This window comes from Zea mays, chromosome 5 (genome assembly GCF_902167145.1).
Source record: "Zea mays cultivar B73 chromosome 5, Zm-B73-REFERENCE-NAM-5.0, whole genome shotgun sequence".
NCBI classification, from domain to species: domain Eukaryota; kingdom Viridiplantae; phylum Streptophyta; class Magnoliopsida; order Poales; family Poaceae; genus Zea; species Zea mays.
Genome location: NC_050100.1, coordinates 120,842,949 through 120,862,683, shown reverse-complemented (window position 1 = coordinate 120,862,683; position 19,735 = coordinate 120,842,949). Strand labels below are relative to the sequence as shown.

The window sequence follows — 19,735 nt, the reverse complement described above, 5'->3', positions numbered from 1 at the left end:
TACGGTAGGCCCAGGTTTGACCAATTTCTAGGTCCACCACCGATCGCAAGCATCAGAGCGGTCGACAAAGTACTTTGACGCGACGACACACTGCTCAAAGCTATGGACACAATCGGAGTGCCAAAGGGACCACGATCGCCGCAGGGGACGTCGCCAGCGCGGACAACACAACCCTTGGTGGCGAAGACTGGGGCGGATGTCGAGGTCGTACATGGCGAGGACACCGTGGACACGCTATTGAAGCGTTCCAACCTCTCATTAATCTCTTGCAACATCGTTGTCATCCTCGTAACTGACACATACTCCAGCGATGTGGAGAGCTCAGTCGTTGTGGCCATGGCACAGGTGAGGTAAATTGGGGAAAAGATGTTCTCCAAATTGCAGGCTTGAACACATATGAGCCAACAAGAATCAGTTGTATCAAGGTTCACTCAATTCAGGGTACAATATTTGGATGGAATTAGATGGGGAAGGCAAGAACTGAGGTAGAAAGTACACAATCAAGTACAGATTGTGTTCTCTAACCTGTTTACGGGCTACAGTTTTTTTAACCACTATTTATTTGAACAATTCAGCAAAACACTATGAACAGGAATAATCGGTTGTCTCCATCTGTACATATTCTGCACACCAAGGAATATATATAAAACAAAAACTAAACCAACGCCGGCCTTTTGCTGAAGCAATCTGTAGAGAAAACTGTTGCCACACGCCCTAGCAGAGGATGGAGCGGGCGTCAATCACTGACTGCGGTGGATCCAGGTCCTTGTCCTGCAGAGCGCTGCCCAGCAGCTTTTGCATCTCCGATGCAAAGACATCGTCAAGGATCTGCATGTAAAAGTATCAGGTTATGCTGCTCAATTCCATTTTACATGCTAATAGCCCCAACACAATTGATTTTCATTCATTGGCATTGCTAGTCCCAATATAAGTTGAGGCTTACCCCTAGAGCATAGTCAGATCCTCGGTACCAAATCCTGTTCTCCTTTCTGCTCTCAAGAAATCTCAACACAATCTGCTCAAAGTGAGTTTGGCATAATAAGCATTCACAGCAAACGGAAATATTCAAAGTACTTTTGCTGTTGCCACGTTTATTACCTGGCCTAACCGATCCCAGAAACCTCGGCAAATAGCAACAAATATTCTGCTGGAGAAGACCTCATGCAGATTGTGAATTGAATCCGAGAGCTGGAGGCGGACAGCCTGCATCCTATCTCGTATATCACTTTCACCATCAGCCTCTCTTGTTTCTTCAAGAATTCGCTTGAGTCTCGTATTCCGATTAGCTTGTGTCTGAAAAAAAAACCCAAAAGAAAAACTATGAGCTCCGTCTATATGCAAATTGCCTTAGTTAGCTCTGGACCAAGAGTGGAACTTGTTATAAAGCATGAAAAATCATTCTTACGTTGCTGACAAGCTTGTCCACTATCGCTTGCAGGTATTTCTTGTACTTCTTCTTCAGCATGACTGTGATGGAGTTCATTTGCTCTCCAAAAACAGTGTTCCCACATGATATAGTAAGGTACGCTGCCCATGACTTGAGAATGTCTTCGACTCGGCAGTGTAACACATCTAGCATCCTTTTTACTGTGTTCATGAATGCTCCTAACTGTGATTAAGAACAGCAAACTGGTCAGTCGTGAACTAACCATCACATCAAGCTCCATAATATCTTGCACGCATATCTACCTGATTTGGCACAACATAGGGAGCTATAGATTGTCTTCTTGTTAATCTCTGGACCTGCTTCTCAATTTTTTCTGGTATGCCATCTCTTAGGGGCATTAGAATATCCATGTATTGCTTCTCCAGTGCCTTCATAATTTCTCTCTCAACATCAGCAACAGCCTGAAAAAGAAAAGAAATATAAGTTGACTCAATTGTAGGAGAAATATGAGGTCTGTTTCAAAGAATGCAGTTGTGTACATACACTCTCTAAACTCATCAGATATTGAGGCCATCTATTGATAACCACTCCATACTCATTTATGCTCTCTTTTATTTGCTCATACATTTGCTCAACAAATGGCGAGACTGTTGACACGGCAGGGCATGATATCTGCAAAGAGAGGTGAATGAAATCAATTAAGTTCAACAGCTAAAGGTCATCCATATGATCTATATTTCTTGCCTTGTAGTACCTCCGTTTCACAAGTCAAACTTCTCTAGCTTTTGACCAAGTTTACAACAAAATATGTCAACATCCACAAGACATTTCATGGTAGATTTAACAAAACTAGTCTGATGTTGTAGATGTTGGTGAATTTCTATAAACTAAAACAAATTTATAGAAGTTTGATTTGACAAACTAAAAACCTTAAATTTTGGAAGGAGGAAGTATGTGTTTATTACCTTCTCAGCTTTGCAATTATCAAGTAACTGCAATCGAGTGTCTTCAATCCACACCATGATGTAGTCATGAAAGAGCTGTCTCGAAATTACGCCGCCATGAACAGGTCTACAACAATTGTGTGAACAGAACAAAAATACATCAGCTAAACATGGCTAGTATTGCTAACTCATGTTCCAAAAAGGAATATCAATATCTTACCTCACTTGCCAAGATTCAAGATCTCTCTCAAACTCAGAAGTTGCGGTTATCAGTTCAGCAACATGTTGTACTGGTCTTGATGGGGGACTTGAAGAAAGAAAACCTTTCAGCCGCTTGCAGAGTTCGGTACTATATAGGGATGCTGCTATGTTTGGCAGATCTATGGAACTAAAAGAAAACTCAAATTTGTGAGAGAATCCAACATGTGGATAAACAGAAGAAAATCCTATTACTTGGAAGCATATATGCTACCTTGGAAGTATATTCTGGTTGTGAATCTTAATGTCAGCTTGAATTTCACGACTCATGTTAATGCACAATGTCTTCATTTTAAGATATGCAGCAGATATAGTCATAGGGTCCGTAAGAAGACTGTCGTTATTGCTTGATAAGAATTCATCTGTCTCGATCATATGCCTCCTGCACCTTTTCGCAGCAGCAATCTGTAAAAGAGTCTTTATGTTATTGCCTTTAAAAAAGAATCAAAGGAAAACAATGACTAATCGTCACTTTTGCTAGTTTAAATGCAATTATGCTATAGATTTTTTCTGTTGACGGTAATTTTGCACCATAATACGTAAATGATACATCAGTGTAGTCTGCTAATTGGACTAGATATATCCATTCTGACAAGGATGGATATGATAAATTTCAAACGACCATATGGGAAATTACTGCATTATGTTGCAGAGTTGGAAAACCATACTATATGCTAGTCGTACCACCTCATCATGGTGCAGAGTTGGAACAATCAACTTCATCTAATCTAACATTATGGGAAATTACTGCATTATGTTAAAATGTTTGCAATTTGTATAATGTAGTTTCATAATGATCCATCACATGTTACTGATCATAGATGAAGTCGTTTTAGATTGATTGTTCGAATTCTGCACCATGCAATATGCAACATTCCTTATCATTGCTGAAGATGGCATTGAAACGCAAACTGCTCAAAACAAGTGTCTGTGGTGTCTGACCTGCAAATAGTTCCTAAGTATGTCTTGTGCTTCTTTGGAGAGAATGTCATGCAGTACACTGAATATCTGAACAGCAGGTGCCAAAGCTGGTGCAGCAGAATCTGTTATGGGGCCAAATAAATCTGACAAGCCAGTTGGAGAATATTCATCCAGTGATTTGTAATTTTCAAACAGAGCTGCAAGGAGACTCTTAATCCGATCTTCACAGTCTATCAAAATACTTCGCTGTAACAAAGAACAAAACACGATAACTGATGTGTACTACTGAAACCTGGAATTGTAGAAGGTTCTCAATTTGCCCAGTGTATTTTGTGGACATGATTTGGTAAATATTTTGCCGAGCATTTTAATGTTTTGCAATTTTATCTCCGAGTTCTCCGAGTTTTGCAATAATATATAGAGAGAACTTAGATGATACCTCTTGTCTTGTTAAAGTTCTATCTTCTCGTGCTTTTGTGACTGGAACGATAAGTTCATATATAAGTTCCAAACAATCCTTGGTTGGTATTGCCACGTTCATGATGTAAGACAAGTACCTGTAAAAAGTAACATATGATGTGATTCTATCATGTATAATTATATTCACCAATCATCATTGACTATACACAAGCAAAACAATTGTTCACCTCAATTTTCTATATGCATCAGATATTCCATAGTAATCAGAAAACTCGTCCAACAGCCAAATCCATGGACCATTGATATGAAGCATTTTGCTGTTGAAATTTTGAGCCCTCATTGCCGCTTCCAGAACCATGTCATATATGATGGTATCCACTGCAGGGCCACCTTGCAGCATCTGTAACGATAATACAATATGTTTTCTTATAAGAATATAGATGAGACAAGGTTAACACAATGTTTGATGGATTTGGAGAAAGAAAAGATGAGAATAACTAACCTTTTCGGACCCATAGTTATTGGAAGACATGGATAAATTCATACCAAGCTGAACTTTTCCGACACAATCTTGATCATCAAGATATAGAGGCCACCACCTGATGATTTCATCCTGCTGCTTTTCAAATTTGTCCAAATACAAACTCCTTCAGTGACTACAGAATTATCATGAAACATTTGCACTAAACTCATGAATTTGTTTAGACATACTTGAGTATCAGTCAATGATGAAACTTGAATTTTTGCACGGCCTATGACAACCCTATTGTTGTCTTGTACTTCAACAAGAATAACATCCCCCTGGCTCTCTAGATAACTAAAACATAAGTGATAACAGACGGTTCAAGAATACTATCTGTTTCATAGTTCCAATGAAAGAATGAATATGCAAGTACATCACAGAACAACGACTAAGGATGTAACTTACAAGAGTTGAGATTCACCAGTCCCTGGCTTCAAATATTGTGGAGAAATTGAATCTCTCTTATGACCTTTGCAAGAACTTTGCAGTTCTAGAGTGCATGTGAACATTTCTGAAAGCATAGAGCCATAGACACTGTGTTACTGTCGATGTAAATATTACTGTGACTGGGGTTTGCTATAGGAAAACAAAAACTTTCATATTAACCTTCCGGCAAAGATGTAGATGATGTGGATGTCAACATCGTAACCTGGCTCTTCAGAATCTTAGAAATCTGTCTGACATACTCACTGCCAGCTTGCATGTAGAGATTTCTAAAGGATGATGTTGCTCGAAGCTTTGGTCTTTGAGGTACAACCCGTATCTTTTTTACTGTTAATAAAAATATGTTAGTGTAAGCTTGCTTTGTTTTTCAAACATTGCTACAAGTTTACAGTTCGGACATTCCTTATTGTAATATGCTAGCCTTTTCCTGAAGAATTTTCCGATGTAATGTTTCAAGGCGAGTAATGTTGATGACTGAAATGATTGCTTATACATACCTTCAATCTCAATCTGTTTAACAAGTTTCCTTCCCTTTATAGTACAATTTCCATCCTTATCATACATTTGTTTACCATCAACTTGACTATTGTGTTTTGGATGAAGCAAGAAGTTCTGTATTCTGTTCATAAAAAGAAGCACATAAGTTGTGTGCTAAAAGGCAAAAATAGTGAAGTAATACTAGATTACTCAGAACATGTACTCATGCATAAGCTGTTGCATACCCAAAGGCACTTCGCAGTACCATGCACTCATCCCGAAGGAAGTCTGGAGCTTCCATGCAGTTTCTTGCCCATGCATTCAGACATAACCTGAAGCATGCATCATATGCAACAAAGGATTGCCATGCATTTTGGACACTGACGAGAGCAAGCAAGCAATAAGAACAGGAGGCAGACAACAACATCTTCAAATGAATAAGGTTAAAGATAAATCAAAACTCACTTAATAGTGAAGCTCGGTATCTGAGCTAATAAGTTATTCTCAACGCCATCTTCATGAACAATTGAGCTGAATTCGCATAATTTCAACAGGCAAAGAGCAAATGTTAGCCAGATTTGCCCCAAAATGTAATAAAAACTATAACTGTGAGCAATCTACAATTTCGATTTACCTCGTATGAAGCTCATGAACATCTTGGGCCAGTATATCTGCTACTGATGATACTCCATTCCTCTCAAGCCCTCCATCCATTTCAGCCCTTTCTGTTTGCAATACCATATGAATGCCAAGGAAAACACCATTTCCAGGACAAGTTAAATCAATGAATTTCTATCACAGTCTCTGATGTCCTTACCAACTGCATGAAACATAACATCCTCCTCGACCCCTGCAATTGGAGGGGCACTAGGAGTCCCCAATACCTGCTCCTCAAAGTAGCGTCCCTGTATATAAAAGGAGAACAGATTTATGAAACTGACTCTGACTTTTGATGTTCTATGGACTATATAGAGTGCTATGTGTTTCCAGGGACAGGTGTCTGGCAGATGTTAAGGTGGTGTTGCCCAAAGCAACAGCCAAGATTAACATGGTGGCAAGAAAAACTCTCAGATTCCGCAAGCTTAGGCAGGCGTGCACGATGCATTCCCATTAGAGATATAGTTTGATTGACATGCCAGGTTGAGAATTGAGTTTAGGACACTATCCCTAGTAGTAAGTACCTGTGAGGGTAAAATTGGTTTTGGTGGGCACCCTCAAATATGCTGATATGCTTAGAGTGTGAGAACTGTTGTTTCATAATTCCCAGAAATAAAGCGGGGGAGACATTTTATCTAAAAAAGTGGTATAACAGAACTAAATATTCGCAGTGTTCGTAGTGGAAACATGAGATATTATCACTGGCGTCTGGCTACAGAAGAGAAGCCGTACCTGCGAGATGGAGTCCACTGGATGTTGTGCCCCGGAACCGGAGCACTTCCCGGCATCGAACGCTCCCGCACCTCGCACTTCCACCCGCAGGAACTCCTTGGACTGCCCCCGCACGATCCCGCCGCCGCCGCCCTTCCTGCTCAGCTGCGACGTGACCTCCTCATCCCACCCTCCGCCGCAGCGGTCCATGGCCCTCCGCATGAGTCTGGAGTCGCTGGAGCACGCCTCGTCGCCGGTCTCGGAGAAGTTGCCGCCGCCGTAGCAGTCCTCGGGCATGCCCCACGATGCGACGCTCTCGTCCTCCCACTCATCGGAGTCCGCGACCGAGAGGAGCACGGAGTGGCGGCCGAGCAGGCCCGAGTGGTGCGTCCCGTTCACCCGCACTTGCGGGAGGCCCTTGGGGGAGAAGAAACCGACGCCTGCGCCGGCCCCGCACGGCCTGGCGTGCAGCGCGGGGCTCCTCGGCGCCGCCGCCACCTGTCCCAGCGGCGGGCGCTCCGACAGCGGGGACCGTGGGGGTGCGGGGGCTGGGGCTGAGGCTGGGGAGTCCATGCCCTGCTTGATCCAGCTGATCGCCGACTCGTCGAGGCCCTCCGTGAACATCATCTTCGCCGGCCGTCTTCTCAGCTACCGTGGTGTAGGGGAGCGGGATTCTGATAGAGGATTGTCGAGTGTGGGTTTCGCTACTGGGGATCGGCGAATTTGAGGGAGGCTGGTTGGGGAGGGGAAGAGGACAGGAGCCGGGTGGGAGGGAGGCGAATGGGGAGCGAGTTGGGACTTGGGATTGGGAGGTAGTGGGCGAAGTGGGGGGATGGCAACGGCTAGTTCCTCGGGCGCGGGTTTGAAGGGATCTACGTTGCACGTTGCCGAGCTGGAAAAGCAAAGCCTGGCCTCGGACGGGCCCATGTTCAGTGTTTATTAAAAGGTAATAAATCTGGTATAATTAAACACATTTGTGCAACTTTGCAGACACAAAGATGAAGGTTGGAAAAAACTTTTAAAAAATATCCATAGAAAGGTGGGATTTTTGAAAAAAATATATAAAAGAGTCTTCTTACCTTCATCCCTGTACCGCGGTTGCACCAGGTGTTTCGTTGCATTGTATATCTCTTCCTAATAAAGTCTATTTTAGGCTTTTACCTCTAAACTATCTTTGTAGTTTAGGTTTTTCTTCTAAACTTTAAAATCTGATGAACTATATTCCTCAATTATTTGTCACAACACTCTAATTTGCATATTTACAATGTTTAAATGAGTTCCAAGAAGATTTTCTTAAAAAACTTTTGATATAAAAATCACCACTTCATACCTTTGGTACCACTAGATACATAGCTTTTGCTATATAAATAAAAAAGCATCGTATAATTTAGAATAAAATAATTTAGAATAAAAGGGCAATAATGTTTTTAAACCATAGAAAATATCTCTAAGTCTCTAATACTTCTAAAGAAAATCCTACAACTACAATGGGACACCTGTTATCACCGGATTTCAGCTGAGCCCGAGACAGGCCGCAACGCAGGATGGGTCGCGAAGAACGGCCCGAAGGAACAGAAGGACGTGCCCCTGCGCGAGAGCACCCCAGGATAAGCATCCACAATTTGTGTGATGATAAGTTAGCTTAAGAGTAGGAAAAGATAGAACTCATCAGTTACACTAGGGTTAGAGAGTCCCTGGGACTATAAATATGTACATGTAAACACTTACTAGGGTAATCGTAAATCTCCACAGGATTATGACCGCAAGCTTTGGCGCATCGCCACCCCTGTTTCAGGGTTCTCCACGGGTAAGTGTCACGTCGCCCTGATCATGCTTTGCGATCAGGGCGGTGTTGTTCTTATTCGTAAAATCTTGGTGCTTTCTCGTACTGGAGCGTTTTTTATGGCGAGATGCACTAGTTATCGTAGTACCTAGAGAAATGCATCGGCAGGATCATTATAATACGTATATTGTCTACCGATTGTGAGTGCTTTGCCGTCGTCACGTGAGGTCCCCGAGCGAGAGAGCGGCACCCCATTGCGTCTCCATGTGGCGGATCCGGTCTGTCACGGCTAGTGTTTGGTTTATGAAAGATCTATCTAATATCCTCCTAGCTAGGCCTTGCATGGTAGTTGGACGTTCCAGTGACTTGATGGGCGGCTGGCATCTGTTCCGGGAGTCGGCTCGTGCCGATTCTTAAGCCTCTGAATGTAACCAGCATTAATGCACCGTCATGACCCCTAGGCCTAATTACGTGTAGGATGTTCCGGTCATGTGGTGAAGCTTTAGCCATAGTAGGTCAGGTCCGCTCCATGCGGACGGAGCGGGGTTTTGAGAGCCATCGACTCCGCGTGCTACCGAGGCATGGATCCGATGCGAGCTCGGGGAGAGCGATCGGCTCTTTACAATCGATATGACCTAGGGAGTTGAACACGGCTTGGATTGATGTTTACTAGTGTCTGTGTATATAGGGAACCTTTTCGGAGCACGTCGACACCCTCCTGATCAGGAATAGGTTAGTGTCACACCCGGATTTAAGGAACAAAACCGAGTGCATCTCATATATGCGCCAGAGAAGACAACACATATAAGAACAGAGTGCATAGAGATAAATGTCATAAATATCATAAATATACTTATTACATAGCGAAAGTCTTACAAAAATAAATGATAAAATAAAGCGAACTAAATATTATTCCCTGGCGCCACAAAGCTGACTGGGAGACGCCACCTAGATCAAGTCGAAAGCCTCAGTGTTAGGCGGCTCCTCTTCGACCACCTGTTCTTCTCCTGTGGGGGTGTGAGACAGCAAGAGTGAGCTCACATACATTCATAGCTCAACAAGTCGTGGGGAATAATGTGCATGAACTCACCAAAGGTGGGAGTTCATGTGAAGTGTAAGGCTGATCAACAAAATAAAGGCTGAAGCTGAGCATTGCTTTTATAAGTTGGTTAAAATTTTATTAGCAGTTACTAAGTATAAGTAAATATCAAACCTTAATAATAATAAAGAAAAGTAATAAATAAATAATCCCAATGCGATGCAAATGACAAATTGAGTTTTAATTCCATAGATTAATCATGTGATAGTCCGAGCTGCTCATGACCGTGAGCACGGCTAGTATACCAGTTTTACACTCTGCAGAGGTTGCACATCTTTACCCACAAGTCATGTTACCCATCTGCCAAGAGATGGCAAATCCATATGAAAGTCGCCTAGAGGGGGGTGAATAGGGCGAATCTGAAATTTATAAACTTAAGCACACCTATAAGTCGGGTTAGCGTTAGAAATATAAACGAGTCCGAGAGAGAGGGCGGAAAACAAATCCCAAGCTAATAAAGAGTATGACACAAGGGTTTGGTTTACCGAGGTTCGGTTTTTGCAAACCTACTCCCCGTTGAGGTGGTCACAAAGACCGGGTCTCTTTCAACCCTTTCCCTCTCTCAAACGGTCATTTAGACCGAGTGAGCTTCTCTTCTCAATCAAATGGAACACAAAGTTCCCGTAAGGCCCACCACACAATTGGTGTCTCTTGCCTCGGTTACAATTGAGTTTGATCACAAGAAAGAATGAGAAAGAAAAAAAAGCAATCTAAGCGCAAGAGCTCAAATGAACACAAGTGTCGCTCTCTCTAGTCACTATTTGATTTGGAGTGATTCCGGACTTGGGGGAGAATTTGATCTCTTTGGTTATGTCTAGAATTGAATGCTATAGCTCTTGTAATGTGTTGAAGGTGGGGAACTTGGATGCCATTGAATGTGGGGTGGTTGGGATATTTATAGCCCCAACCACCAAACTAGCCGTTTGGTGGAGGCTGCTGCCGCATGGCGCCATCGGACACTGTCCGGTGCGCCAGCCATGTCACCTGGCCGTTAGGGTTCGACCGTTGGAGCTCTGACTGGTGGGACCTCTGGGCTGTCCGGTGGTGCACCGGACAGGTCTTGTAGACTGTCCGGTGCGCCAACTGTGTGTGCTCTGACTCTGGCGCGCACTGTAGCGCATTGAATGCGGTTGTAGTCGACCGTTGGCGCGAAGTAGCCGTTGCTCCGCTGGCACACCGGACAGTCCGGTGAATTATAGCGGAGCGGCCTCCCATTTTCCCGAAGGTGGTAAGTTTAGCTTCGAGTTCCCTGTGCACCGGACACTGTCCGGTGGTGCACCGGACAGTCTGGTGTGCCAGACCAGGGTGCCTTTGAGATGTCTTTAGCTCTCTTTATTTGAACCCATCTTTGGTCTTTTTATTCGCTTGTTGTGAACCTTTGGCACCTGTAGAACTCATAATCTAGAGCGAACTAGTTAGTCCAATTATTTTGTGTTGGGCAATTTAGCCACCAAAATCTATTTAGGAAAAGGTGTAAGCCTATTTCCTTTTCAATCTCCCCCTTTTTGGTGATTGATGCCAACACAAACCAAAGCAAATATAGAAGTGCATAATTGTAAGTGCAAAGATTGCTAAGAATTGAGCCAATAAATTCTCATAAGATATGCATGGATTGTTTCTTTATATTTTTTAATATTTTGGACCACGCTTGCACCACATGTTTTGTTTTTGCAAATTCTTTTGTAAATTCTTTTCAAAGTCCTTTTGCAATTGGTCAAAGGATACATGAATAAGATTTTAAGAAGCATTTTCAAGATTTGATATTTTCTCCCCTGTTTCAAATGCTTTTCCTTTGACTAAAACAAAACTCCCCCATAATGAAATCCTCCTCTTAGTGTTCAAGAGGGTTTTGCATTTTTTTGAAGATACTACTTTCTCCCCCTTTTGAACACAATAAGATATCAATTTGAAAATCTTTATTTTAAAATTAGGTGGTGGTGCGGTCCTTTTGCTTTGGGCTAATACTTTCTCCCCCTTTGGCATGAATCGCCAAAAATGGATACTTGAGTGAAATATAAGCCCTCTTTATAACTACTTTCTCTCCCTTTGGCAAGCAAAACTATGAGTGAAGATTATACCAAAGTTGGAGAGTGGTGTGGAGCGACGGCGAAGGATGAGTAACTTGATGGAGTGGAGTGGAAGCCTTTGTCTTTGCTGAAGACTTCGTTCCCTTTCAATCTATGACTTGGTTTGAAATACACTTGAAAACACATTAGTCATAGCATATAAAAGAGACATGATCTAAGGTATATGAATGAGCTATGTGTGCAAGACATTAAAAGAAATTCCGAGAATCAAGAATATTTAGCTCATGCCTAAGTTTGTTAAAAGTTTGTTCATCAAGTGGCTTGGTAAAGATATCGGCTAATTGTTCCTTGGTGTTAATATATGTAATCTCGATATCCCCCTTTTGTTGGTGATCCCTTAGAAAATGATACCGAATGGCTATGTGTTTAGTGCGGCTATGTTCAACGGGATTATCCGCCATGCGGATTGCACTCTCATTATCACATAGAAGAGGAACTTTGGTTAATTTGTAACCATAGTCCCTAAGGGTTTGCCTCATCCAAAGCAATTGCGCGCAACAATGGCCTGCGACAATATACTCTGCTTCGGCGGTAGAAAGAGCGACGGAATTTTGCTTTTTTGAAGCCCAAGACACCAGAGACCATCCCAAGAACTGGCAAGTCCCCGATGTGCTCTTTCTATTAATTTTACATCCCGCCCAATCGGCATCCGAATAACCAATTAAATCAAATGTGGATCCCCGAGGGTACCAAAGCCCAAACTTATGAGTATAAACTAAGTATCTCAAGATTCGTTTTACGGCCGTAAGGTGAGCTTCCTTAGGGTCGGCTTGGAATCTTGCACACATGCATACGGAAAGCATAATGTCCGGTCGTGAAGCACATAGATAGAGTAAAGAACCTATCATCGACCGGTATACCTTTTGATCGACGGATTTACCTCCCGTGTCGAGGTCGAGATGCCCATTGGTTCCCATGGGTGTCTTGATGGGCTTGGCATCCTTCATCCCAAACTTGTTTAGAATGTCTTGAATATACTTCGTTTGGCTAATGAAGGTGCCCTCTTGGAGTTGCTTCACTTGAAATCCTAAGAAGTACTTCAACTCCCCCATCATAGACATCTCGAATTTTTGTGTCATGATCCTACTAAATTCCTCACATGTAGATTCGTTAGTAGACCCAAATATAATATCATCAACATAAATTTGGCATACAAACAAATCATTATCAAGAGTTTTAGTAAATAAAGTAGGATCGGCCTTTCCGACTTTGAAGCCATTAGTCATAAGAAAATCTCTTAGGCATTCATACCATGCTCTTGGGGCTTGCTTGAGCCCATAAAGCGCCTTAGAAGAGTTTATATACGTGATTAGGATACTCACTATCTTTAAAGCCGGGAGGTTACTCAACATAGACCTCTTCCTTGATTGGTCCATTGAGGAAAGCACTCTTCACGTCCATTTGGTAAAGCTTAAAGCCATGGTAAGTAGCATAGGCAAGTAAAATGCGAATTGATTCCAACCTAGCTACGGGTGCATAGGTTTCACCGAAATCCAAACCTTCAACTTGTGAATACCCCTTGGCCACAAGTCGGGCTTTGTTCCTTGTCACCACACCATGCTCGTCTTGCTTGTTGCGGAAGACCCACTTGGTTCCTACAACATTTTGGTTAGGACATGGAACCAAATGCCATACCTCATTCCTAGTGAAGTTGTTGAGCTCCTCTTGCATCGCCACCACCCAATCCGAATCTTGAAGTGCTTCCTCTACCCTGTGTGGCTCAATAGAGGAGACAAAAGAGTAATGTTCACAAAAATGAGTAACACGAGATCGAGTAGTTACCCCCTTTTGAATATCGCCGAGGATGGTGTTCACGGGGTGATCTCGTTGGATTGCTTGGTGGACTCTTGGGTGTGGCGGTCTTGGAACTTGTTCATCTTCCTCATCTTGATCATGGGCATCTCCCCCTTGATCATTGCTCTCCTCTTGAGGTGGCTCAACTTCTTGATCTTCTCCTTCATTATTTTGAGCCTGATCCTCATCTTGAGTTGGTGGAGATGCTTGTGTGGAGGAAGATGGTTGATCTTGTGCATGTGGTGGCTCTTCGGATTCCTTAGGACACACATCCCTAATGGACATGTTTCTTAGCGCGACGCACGGAGCCTCTTCATCACCTAGCTCATCAAGATCAACTTGCTCTACTTGAGAGCCGTTAGTCTCATCAAACACAATGTCACAAGAAACTTCAACTATTCCAGAGGACTTGTTAAAGACTCTATATGCCCTTGTGTTTGAATCATATCCTAGTAAAAAGCCTTTTACAGCCTTGGGAGCAAATTTTGATTTTCTACCTCTTTTAACAAGAATAAAGCATTTGCTACCAAAGACTCTAAAATATGAAACATTGGGATTTTTACCGGTTAGGAGTTCATACAATGTCTTCTTGAGGATTCGATGTAGATACAACCGGTTGATGGCGTAGCAAGCGGTGTTGACCGCCTCGGCCCAAAACCGATCCGATGTCTTGTACTCATCAAGCATGGTTCTTACCATGTCCAAGAGAGTTCGATTCTTCCTCTCCACTACACCATTTTGTTGTGGCGTGTAGGGAGAAGAGAACTCATGCTTGATCCCCTCCTCCTCAAGGAAGCCTTCAATTTGAGAGTTCTTGAACTCCGTCCCATTGTCGCTTCTAATCTTTTTGATCCTTAAGTCGAACTCATTTTGAGCCCGTCTCAAGAATCCCTTTAAGGTCTCTTGGGTATGAGATTTTTCCTGCAAAAAGAACACCCAAGTGAAGCGAGAATAATCATCCACAATAACTAGACAGTACTTACTCCCGCCGATGCTTATGTAAGCTATCGGGCCAAATAGATCCATGTGTAGGAGCTCGAGTGGCCTGTCAGTTGTCATGATGTTCTTGTGTGGATGATGGACACCAACTTGCTTCCCTGCCTGACATGCGCTATAAATCTTGTCTTTCTCAAAATGAACATTTGTTAGTCCCAAAATGTGTTCTCCCTTTAGAAGCTTGTGAAGATTCTTCATTACAACATGTGCTAGTCGGCGATGCCAGAGACAACCCATGTTAGTCTTAGCAATTAAGCAAGTGTCGAGTTCAGCTCTATCAAAATCTACTAAGTATAGCTGACCCTCTAACACCCCCTTAAAAGCTATTGAATCATCACTTCTTCTAAAGACAGTAACACCTACATCCGTAAAAAGACAGTTGTAGCCCATTTTACATAATTATGAAACTGAAAGCAAGTTATAATCTAAAGAATCTAAAGAAAAACATTGGAAATGGAATGGTCAGGTGATATAGCAATTTTACCCAATCCTTTGACCAAACCTTGATTTCCATCCCCGAATGTGATAGCTCGTTGGGGATCTTGGTTTTTCTCGTAGGAGGAGAACATCTTCTTCTCCCCTGTCATGTGGTTTGTGCACCCGCTATCGATGATCCAACTTGAGCCCCCGGATGCATAACCCTACAAAACAATTTTAGTTCTTGATTTTAGGTACCCAAACGGTTTTGGGTCCTTTGACATTAGATACAAGAACTTTGGATACCCAAACACAAGTCTTTGATCCCTTGTTTGTCCCCAACATACTTGGCAACTACCTTGCCGGATTTGTTAGTCAAAACATAAGATGCATCAAAAGTTTTAAATGAAATGTTATGATCATTTGATGCAATAGGAGTTTTCTTTCTAGGCAATTTAGCATGGGTTGATTGCCTAGAACTAGATGTCTCACCCTTATACATAAAAGCATGATTAGGGCCAGAGTGAGACTTCCTAGAATGAATTCTCCTAATTTTGCTCTCGGGATAACCGGCAGGGTACAAAATGTAACCCTCGTTATCCTGAGGCATGGGCGCCTTGCCCTTTACAAAGTTACACAATCTTTTAGGAGGGGCATTAAGTTTGACATTGTCCCCCTTTTGGAAGCCAATGCCATCCTTGATGCCAGGGCGTCTCCCACTATAGAGCATGCTTCTAGCAAATTTAAACTTTTCATTTTCTAAGTCATGCTCATTAATCTTAGCATTAAGTTGAGCTATGTGATCATTTTGTTTCTTAATTAAAGCTAGGTGATCATGGATAGCATCAACATTAATGTCTCTACATCTAGTGCAAATGGAAACATGCTCAATGGTAGATGTAGAGGGTTTGCAAGAGTTAAGTTCAACAATCTTAGCACGTAAAATATCATTCTTATCTCTAAGATCGGATATAGAAGCATTGCAAACATCTAATTCTTTAGCCTTAGCAATTAATTTTTCATTTTCATTTCTAAGGCTAGCAAGAGAGACATTCAATTCTTCAATCTTAGCAAGTAAACTAACATTATCATCTCTAAGATTGGGAATTGAAATATTACAAATATTTGAATCAACCTTAGCAATTAAACTAGCATTATCATTTCTAAGGTTGGTAATAACATCATGGCAAGTGCTTAGCTCACTAGATAGTTTTCATATTTTTCTAGTTCTAGAGCATAAGCATTCTTAACCTTAACATGCTTCTTATTTTCCTTAATTAGGAAGTCCTCTTGAGAATCTAAGAGTTCATCCTTCTCATGAATAGCACTAATTAATTCATTCAATTTTTCCTTTTGTTGCATGTTTAGGTTGGCAAAAAGGGTGCGCAAATTATCCTCCTCATCACTAGCATTATCTTCATCACTAGAGGATGCATATTTAGTGGAGGATTTTGATTTTACCTTCTTCTTTTTGCCGTCCTTTGCCATGAGGCACTTGTGGCCGACGTTGGGGAAGAGAAGGCCCTTGGTGACGGCGATGTTGGCGGCGTCCTCGTCGGAGGAGGAGTCGATGGAGCTCTCGTCGGAGTCCCACTCCCGGCAAACATGGGCATCACCGCCCTTCTTCTTGTAATACCTCTTCTTTTCTCTCCTCTTTCCCTTATTGTCGTCGCCCCTGTCACTATCACTAGATAATGGACATTTAGCAATGAAATGACCGGGCTTACCACACTTGTAGCACACCTTCTTGGAACAGGGCTTGTAATCTTTCCCCTTCCTTTGTTTGAGGATTTGACGAAAGCTCTTGATGATGAGCGCCATCTCCTCATTGTCGAGCTTGGAGGCGTCGATGGGGATTCTACTTGGAGTAGAATCTTCTTTCTTCTCCTCCGTTTCTTTGAATGCAACGGGTTGTGCTTCAGGCGTGGAGGAGTCGCCTTGCTCAATGATCTTTTTGGAGCCTTTGATCATTAGCTCAAAGCTCACAAATTTTCCTATCACTTCCTCGGGAGACATTAGTGTATATCTAGGATCACCACGTATTAATTGAACTTGTGTAGGGTTAAGAAAAACGAGTGATCTAAGAATAACCTTGACCATTTCATGGTCATCCCATTTCTTACTCCCGAGGTTGCGCACTTGGTTCACCAAGGTCTTGAGCCGGTTGTACATCTCTTGTGGCTCCTCCCCTTGGCGAAGTCGGAAGCGACCGAGCTCCCCCTCGATCGTCTCCCGCTTGGTGATCTTGGTCACCTCGTCTCCTTCGTGCGCGGTCTTGAGCACGTCCCAAATCTCCTTGGCGCTCTTTAACCCTTGCACCTTGTTATACTCCTCTCGACTTAGAGAGGCGAGGAGTATAGTGGTGGCTTGGGAGTTGAACTGTCGGATTTGGGCGACCTCGTCTGAATCATAGTCTTCATCCCCCGGTGATGGTACCTGTACTCCAATCTCAACAACATCCCAAATGCTAGTGTGGAGTGAGGTTAGATGATGCCTCATTTTATCACTCCACATATTATAATCTTCACCATCAAACATAGGTGGTTTGCCTAATGGGACGAAAAGTAATGGAGTACGTTTGGAAATGCGAGGGTAGCGTAGGGGAATCTTACTAAACTTCTTGCGCTCATGGCGCTTAGAAGTTACGGACGGCATGTCGGAGCCGGAGGTGGATGGCGACGAGGAGTCGGTCTCGTAGTAGACCACCTTCCTCATCTTCTTCTTCTTGTCACCGCTCCGACGTGACTTGTCATGTGAAGGGGATCCCTTCACCTTGTTGGCGGACTCCCCGGATGGAGCCTTCCTATGGCTTGTGACAGGCTTCTCGCCGGTTCTGATCTCCCTCTTGGCGGATGCTCCCGACATCACTTCGAGCGGTTAGGCTCTAATGAAGCACCGGGTTCTGATACCAATTGAAAGTCGCCTAGAGGGGGGGGGGGTGAATAGGGCGAATCTGAAATTTATAAACTTAAGCACACCTATAAGTCGGGTTAGTGTTAGAAATATAAATGAGTCCGAGAGAGAGGGCGGAAAACAAATCCCAAGCAAATAAAGAGTATGACACAAGGGTTTGTTTTACCGAGGTTCAGTTTTTGCAAACCTACTCCCCGTTGAGGTGGTCACAAAGACCTGGTCTCTTTCAACCCTTTCCCTCTCTCAAACGGTCACTTAGACCGAGTGAGCTTCTCTTCTCAATCAAATGGAACACAAAGTTCCCGCAAGGCCCACCACACAATTGGTGTCTCTTGCCTCGGTTACAATTGAGTTTGATCACAAGAAAGAATGAGAAAGAAAAGAAGCAATCCAAGCGCAAGAGCTCAAATGAACACAAGTATCGCTCTCTCTAGTCACTATTTGATTTGGAGTGATTCCGGACTTGGGGGAGGATTTGATCTCTTTGGTTGTGTCTAGAATTGAATGTTATAGCTCTTGTAATGTGTTGAAGGTGGGAAACTTGGATGCCATTGAATGTGGGGTGGTTGGGGTATTTATATCACCAACCACCAAACTAGTCATTTGGTGGAGGCTGCTGCCGCATGGCGCACCGGACAGTCCGGTGCACCACCGAACACTGTCCGGTGCGCCAGCCACGTCACCTGGCCGTTAGGGTTCGACCGTTGGAGCTATGACTGGTGGGACCTCTAGGCTGTTCGGTGGTGCACCGGACAGGTCCTGTAGACTGTCCGGTGCGCCAACTATGCGTGCTCTAACTCTGGCGCGCACTGTAGCGCAATAAATGCGATTGTAGTCGACCATTGGCGCGAAGTAGTCGTTGCTCCGCTGGCACACCGAACAGTCCGGTGTGACACCGGACACTGTCCGGTGCTTCACCGGACAGTCCGGTGAATTATAGCGGAGCGGCCTCCCATTTTCCCGAAGGTGGTAAGTTCAGCTTCGAGTTCCCTGGTGCACCGGACACTGTCCGGTGGTGCACCGGACAGTCCGGTGCGCCAGACCAGGGTGCCTTTGGGATGTCTTTAGCTCTCTTTATTTGAACCCATCTTTGGTCTTTTTATTGGCTTGTTGTGAACCTTTGGCACCTGTAGAACTCATAATCTAGAGCAAACTAGTCAGTCCAATTATTTAGGAAAAGGTGTAAGCCTATTTCCCTTTCACCATACACCTCTACCGAGGAGGCGAGGCAGGGTAACACTACGAGACCTTTACAAAGTTCCACTAGCTTCAGAAAACCCACTATAGTTTATAGGAAGCTCCAGTGCAGTAATCCCTCGCCTAACCGCCATCGCAGCAAAATCAACCCAAGGACCTCCCTACACTGACCACTCCCCTACTGCCCTTGCCCCTTTCGGATAAGGTAGTCATCCACTAGCTTTCCTAGTTAATCAGCCAAGGGCATCCCATACTACCCTTGTGGTAGCACTGTTTTCCCGGATGGTCGCTCCATGTTCCCATTAACATAATGATCTTAACATGAACAGTAATAATAAACAAATAATAAAAGTATAATCATGAATAATGTATCTCCATACCCAAAACCACATAAAGCAATAGCAAGTACTACCCAAAAATATTTTAGTGGTAAAACAAGGTATAAAGATAACCAAAACTGGGGTAACCTATTGGATCCCATCAAAATTAACATATGCAGATCATTATGAATAATAAGAACATGGCTGGGTAAAAATAAGTGATCAAGGGCACAACTTGCCTTCAATGAGCTCCTCCTCAGCAACTTCTATCTGCTGAACCTCAGGATCCACATTAGTTTGCTCGTCTACTCGCATCAACACAATAAATACATAGTATAGCAAAAATTAACATCACACCAAACATGTAAACAAAATACGTAATAATAA

At 43.2% G+C, this 19,735-nt stretch overlaps 1 protein-coding gene across 2 annotated transcripts; it reads right to left on the bottom strand.

Moving 5' to 3' along the window:
• Positions 1–355: 355 nt before the first annotated feature.
• LOC103626829 (uncharacterized) lies at positions 356–7,560 on the bottom strand. Of its 2 annotated transcripts, none has more exons than XM_008647179.4 (22): positions 6,764–7,560; positions 6,192–6,279; positions 6,009–6,099; positions 5,840–5,905; positions 5,620–5,754; positions 5,395–5,516; positions 5,060–5,224; positions 4,859–4,964; positions 4,642–4,747; positions 4,433–4,549; positions 4,158–4,330; positions 3,950–4,067; positions 3,532–3,756; positions 2,804–2,994; positions 2,552–2,719; positions 2,353–2,458; positions 1,931–2,059; positions 1,690–1,848; positions 1,406–1,609; positions 1,099–1,293; positions 944–1,015; positions 356–828 (listed from the first exon to the last, which is right to left on the bottom strand). In XM_008647179.4, exons 1-22 carry the CDS (start codon positions 7,367–7,369, stop codon positions 715–717), a joined length of 3,456 nt encoding a protein of 1,151 aa, XP_008645401.1. In that variant the 5' UTR covers positions 7,370–7,560; the 3' UTR covers positions 356–714. The 2 variants fall into 2 exon arrangements, with proteins under 2 accessions (XP_008645401.1, XP_008645402.1); XM_008647180.3 differs by having other exon boundaries at positions 370–828; positions 4,433–4,546; positions 6,764–7,531.
• Positions 7,561–19,735: the final 12,175 nt, after the last annotated feature.

Excerpts from the sequence above, each read along its gene's own strand:
- LOC103626829 (XM_008647179.4), bottom strand. The coding sequence starts at position 7,369 with ATGATGTTCACGGAGGGCCTCGACGAGTCGGCGATCAGCTGGATCAAG. Across the intron at positions 4,068-4,157 it reads GATGCATATAGAAAATTGAG|GTACTTGTCTTACATCATGA; the intron begins GTGAACAATTGT and ends TACTTTTTACAG. Across the intron at positions 1,849-1,930 it reads ATCTGATGAGTTTAGAGAGT|GCTGTTGCTGATGTTGAGAG; the intron begins GTATGTACACAA and ends TTTCTTTTTCAG.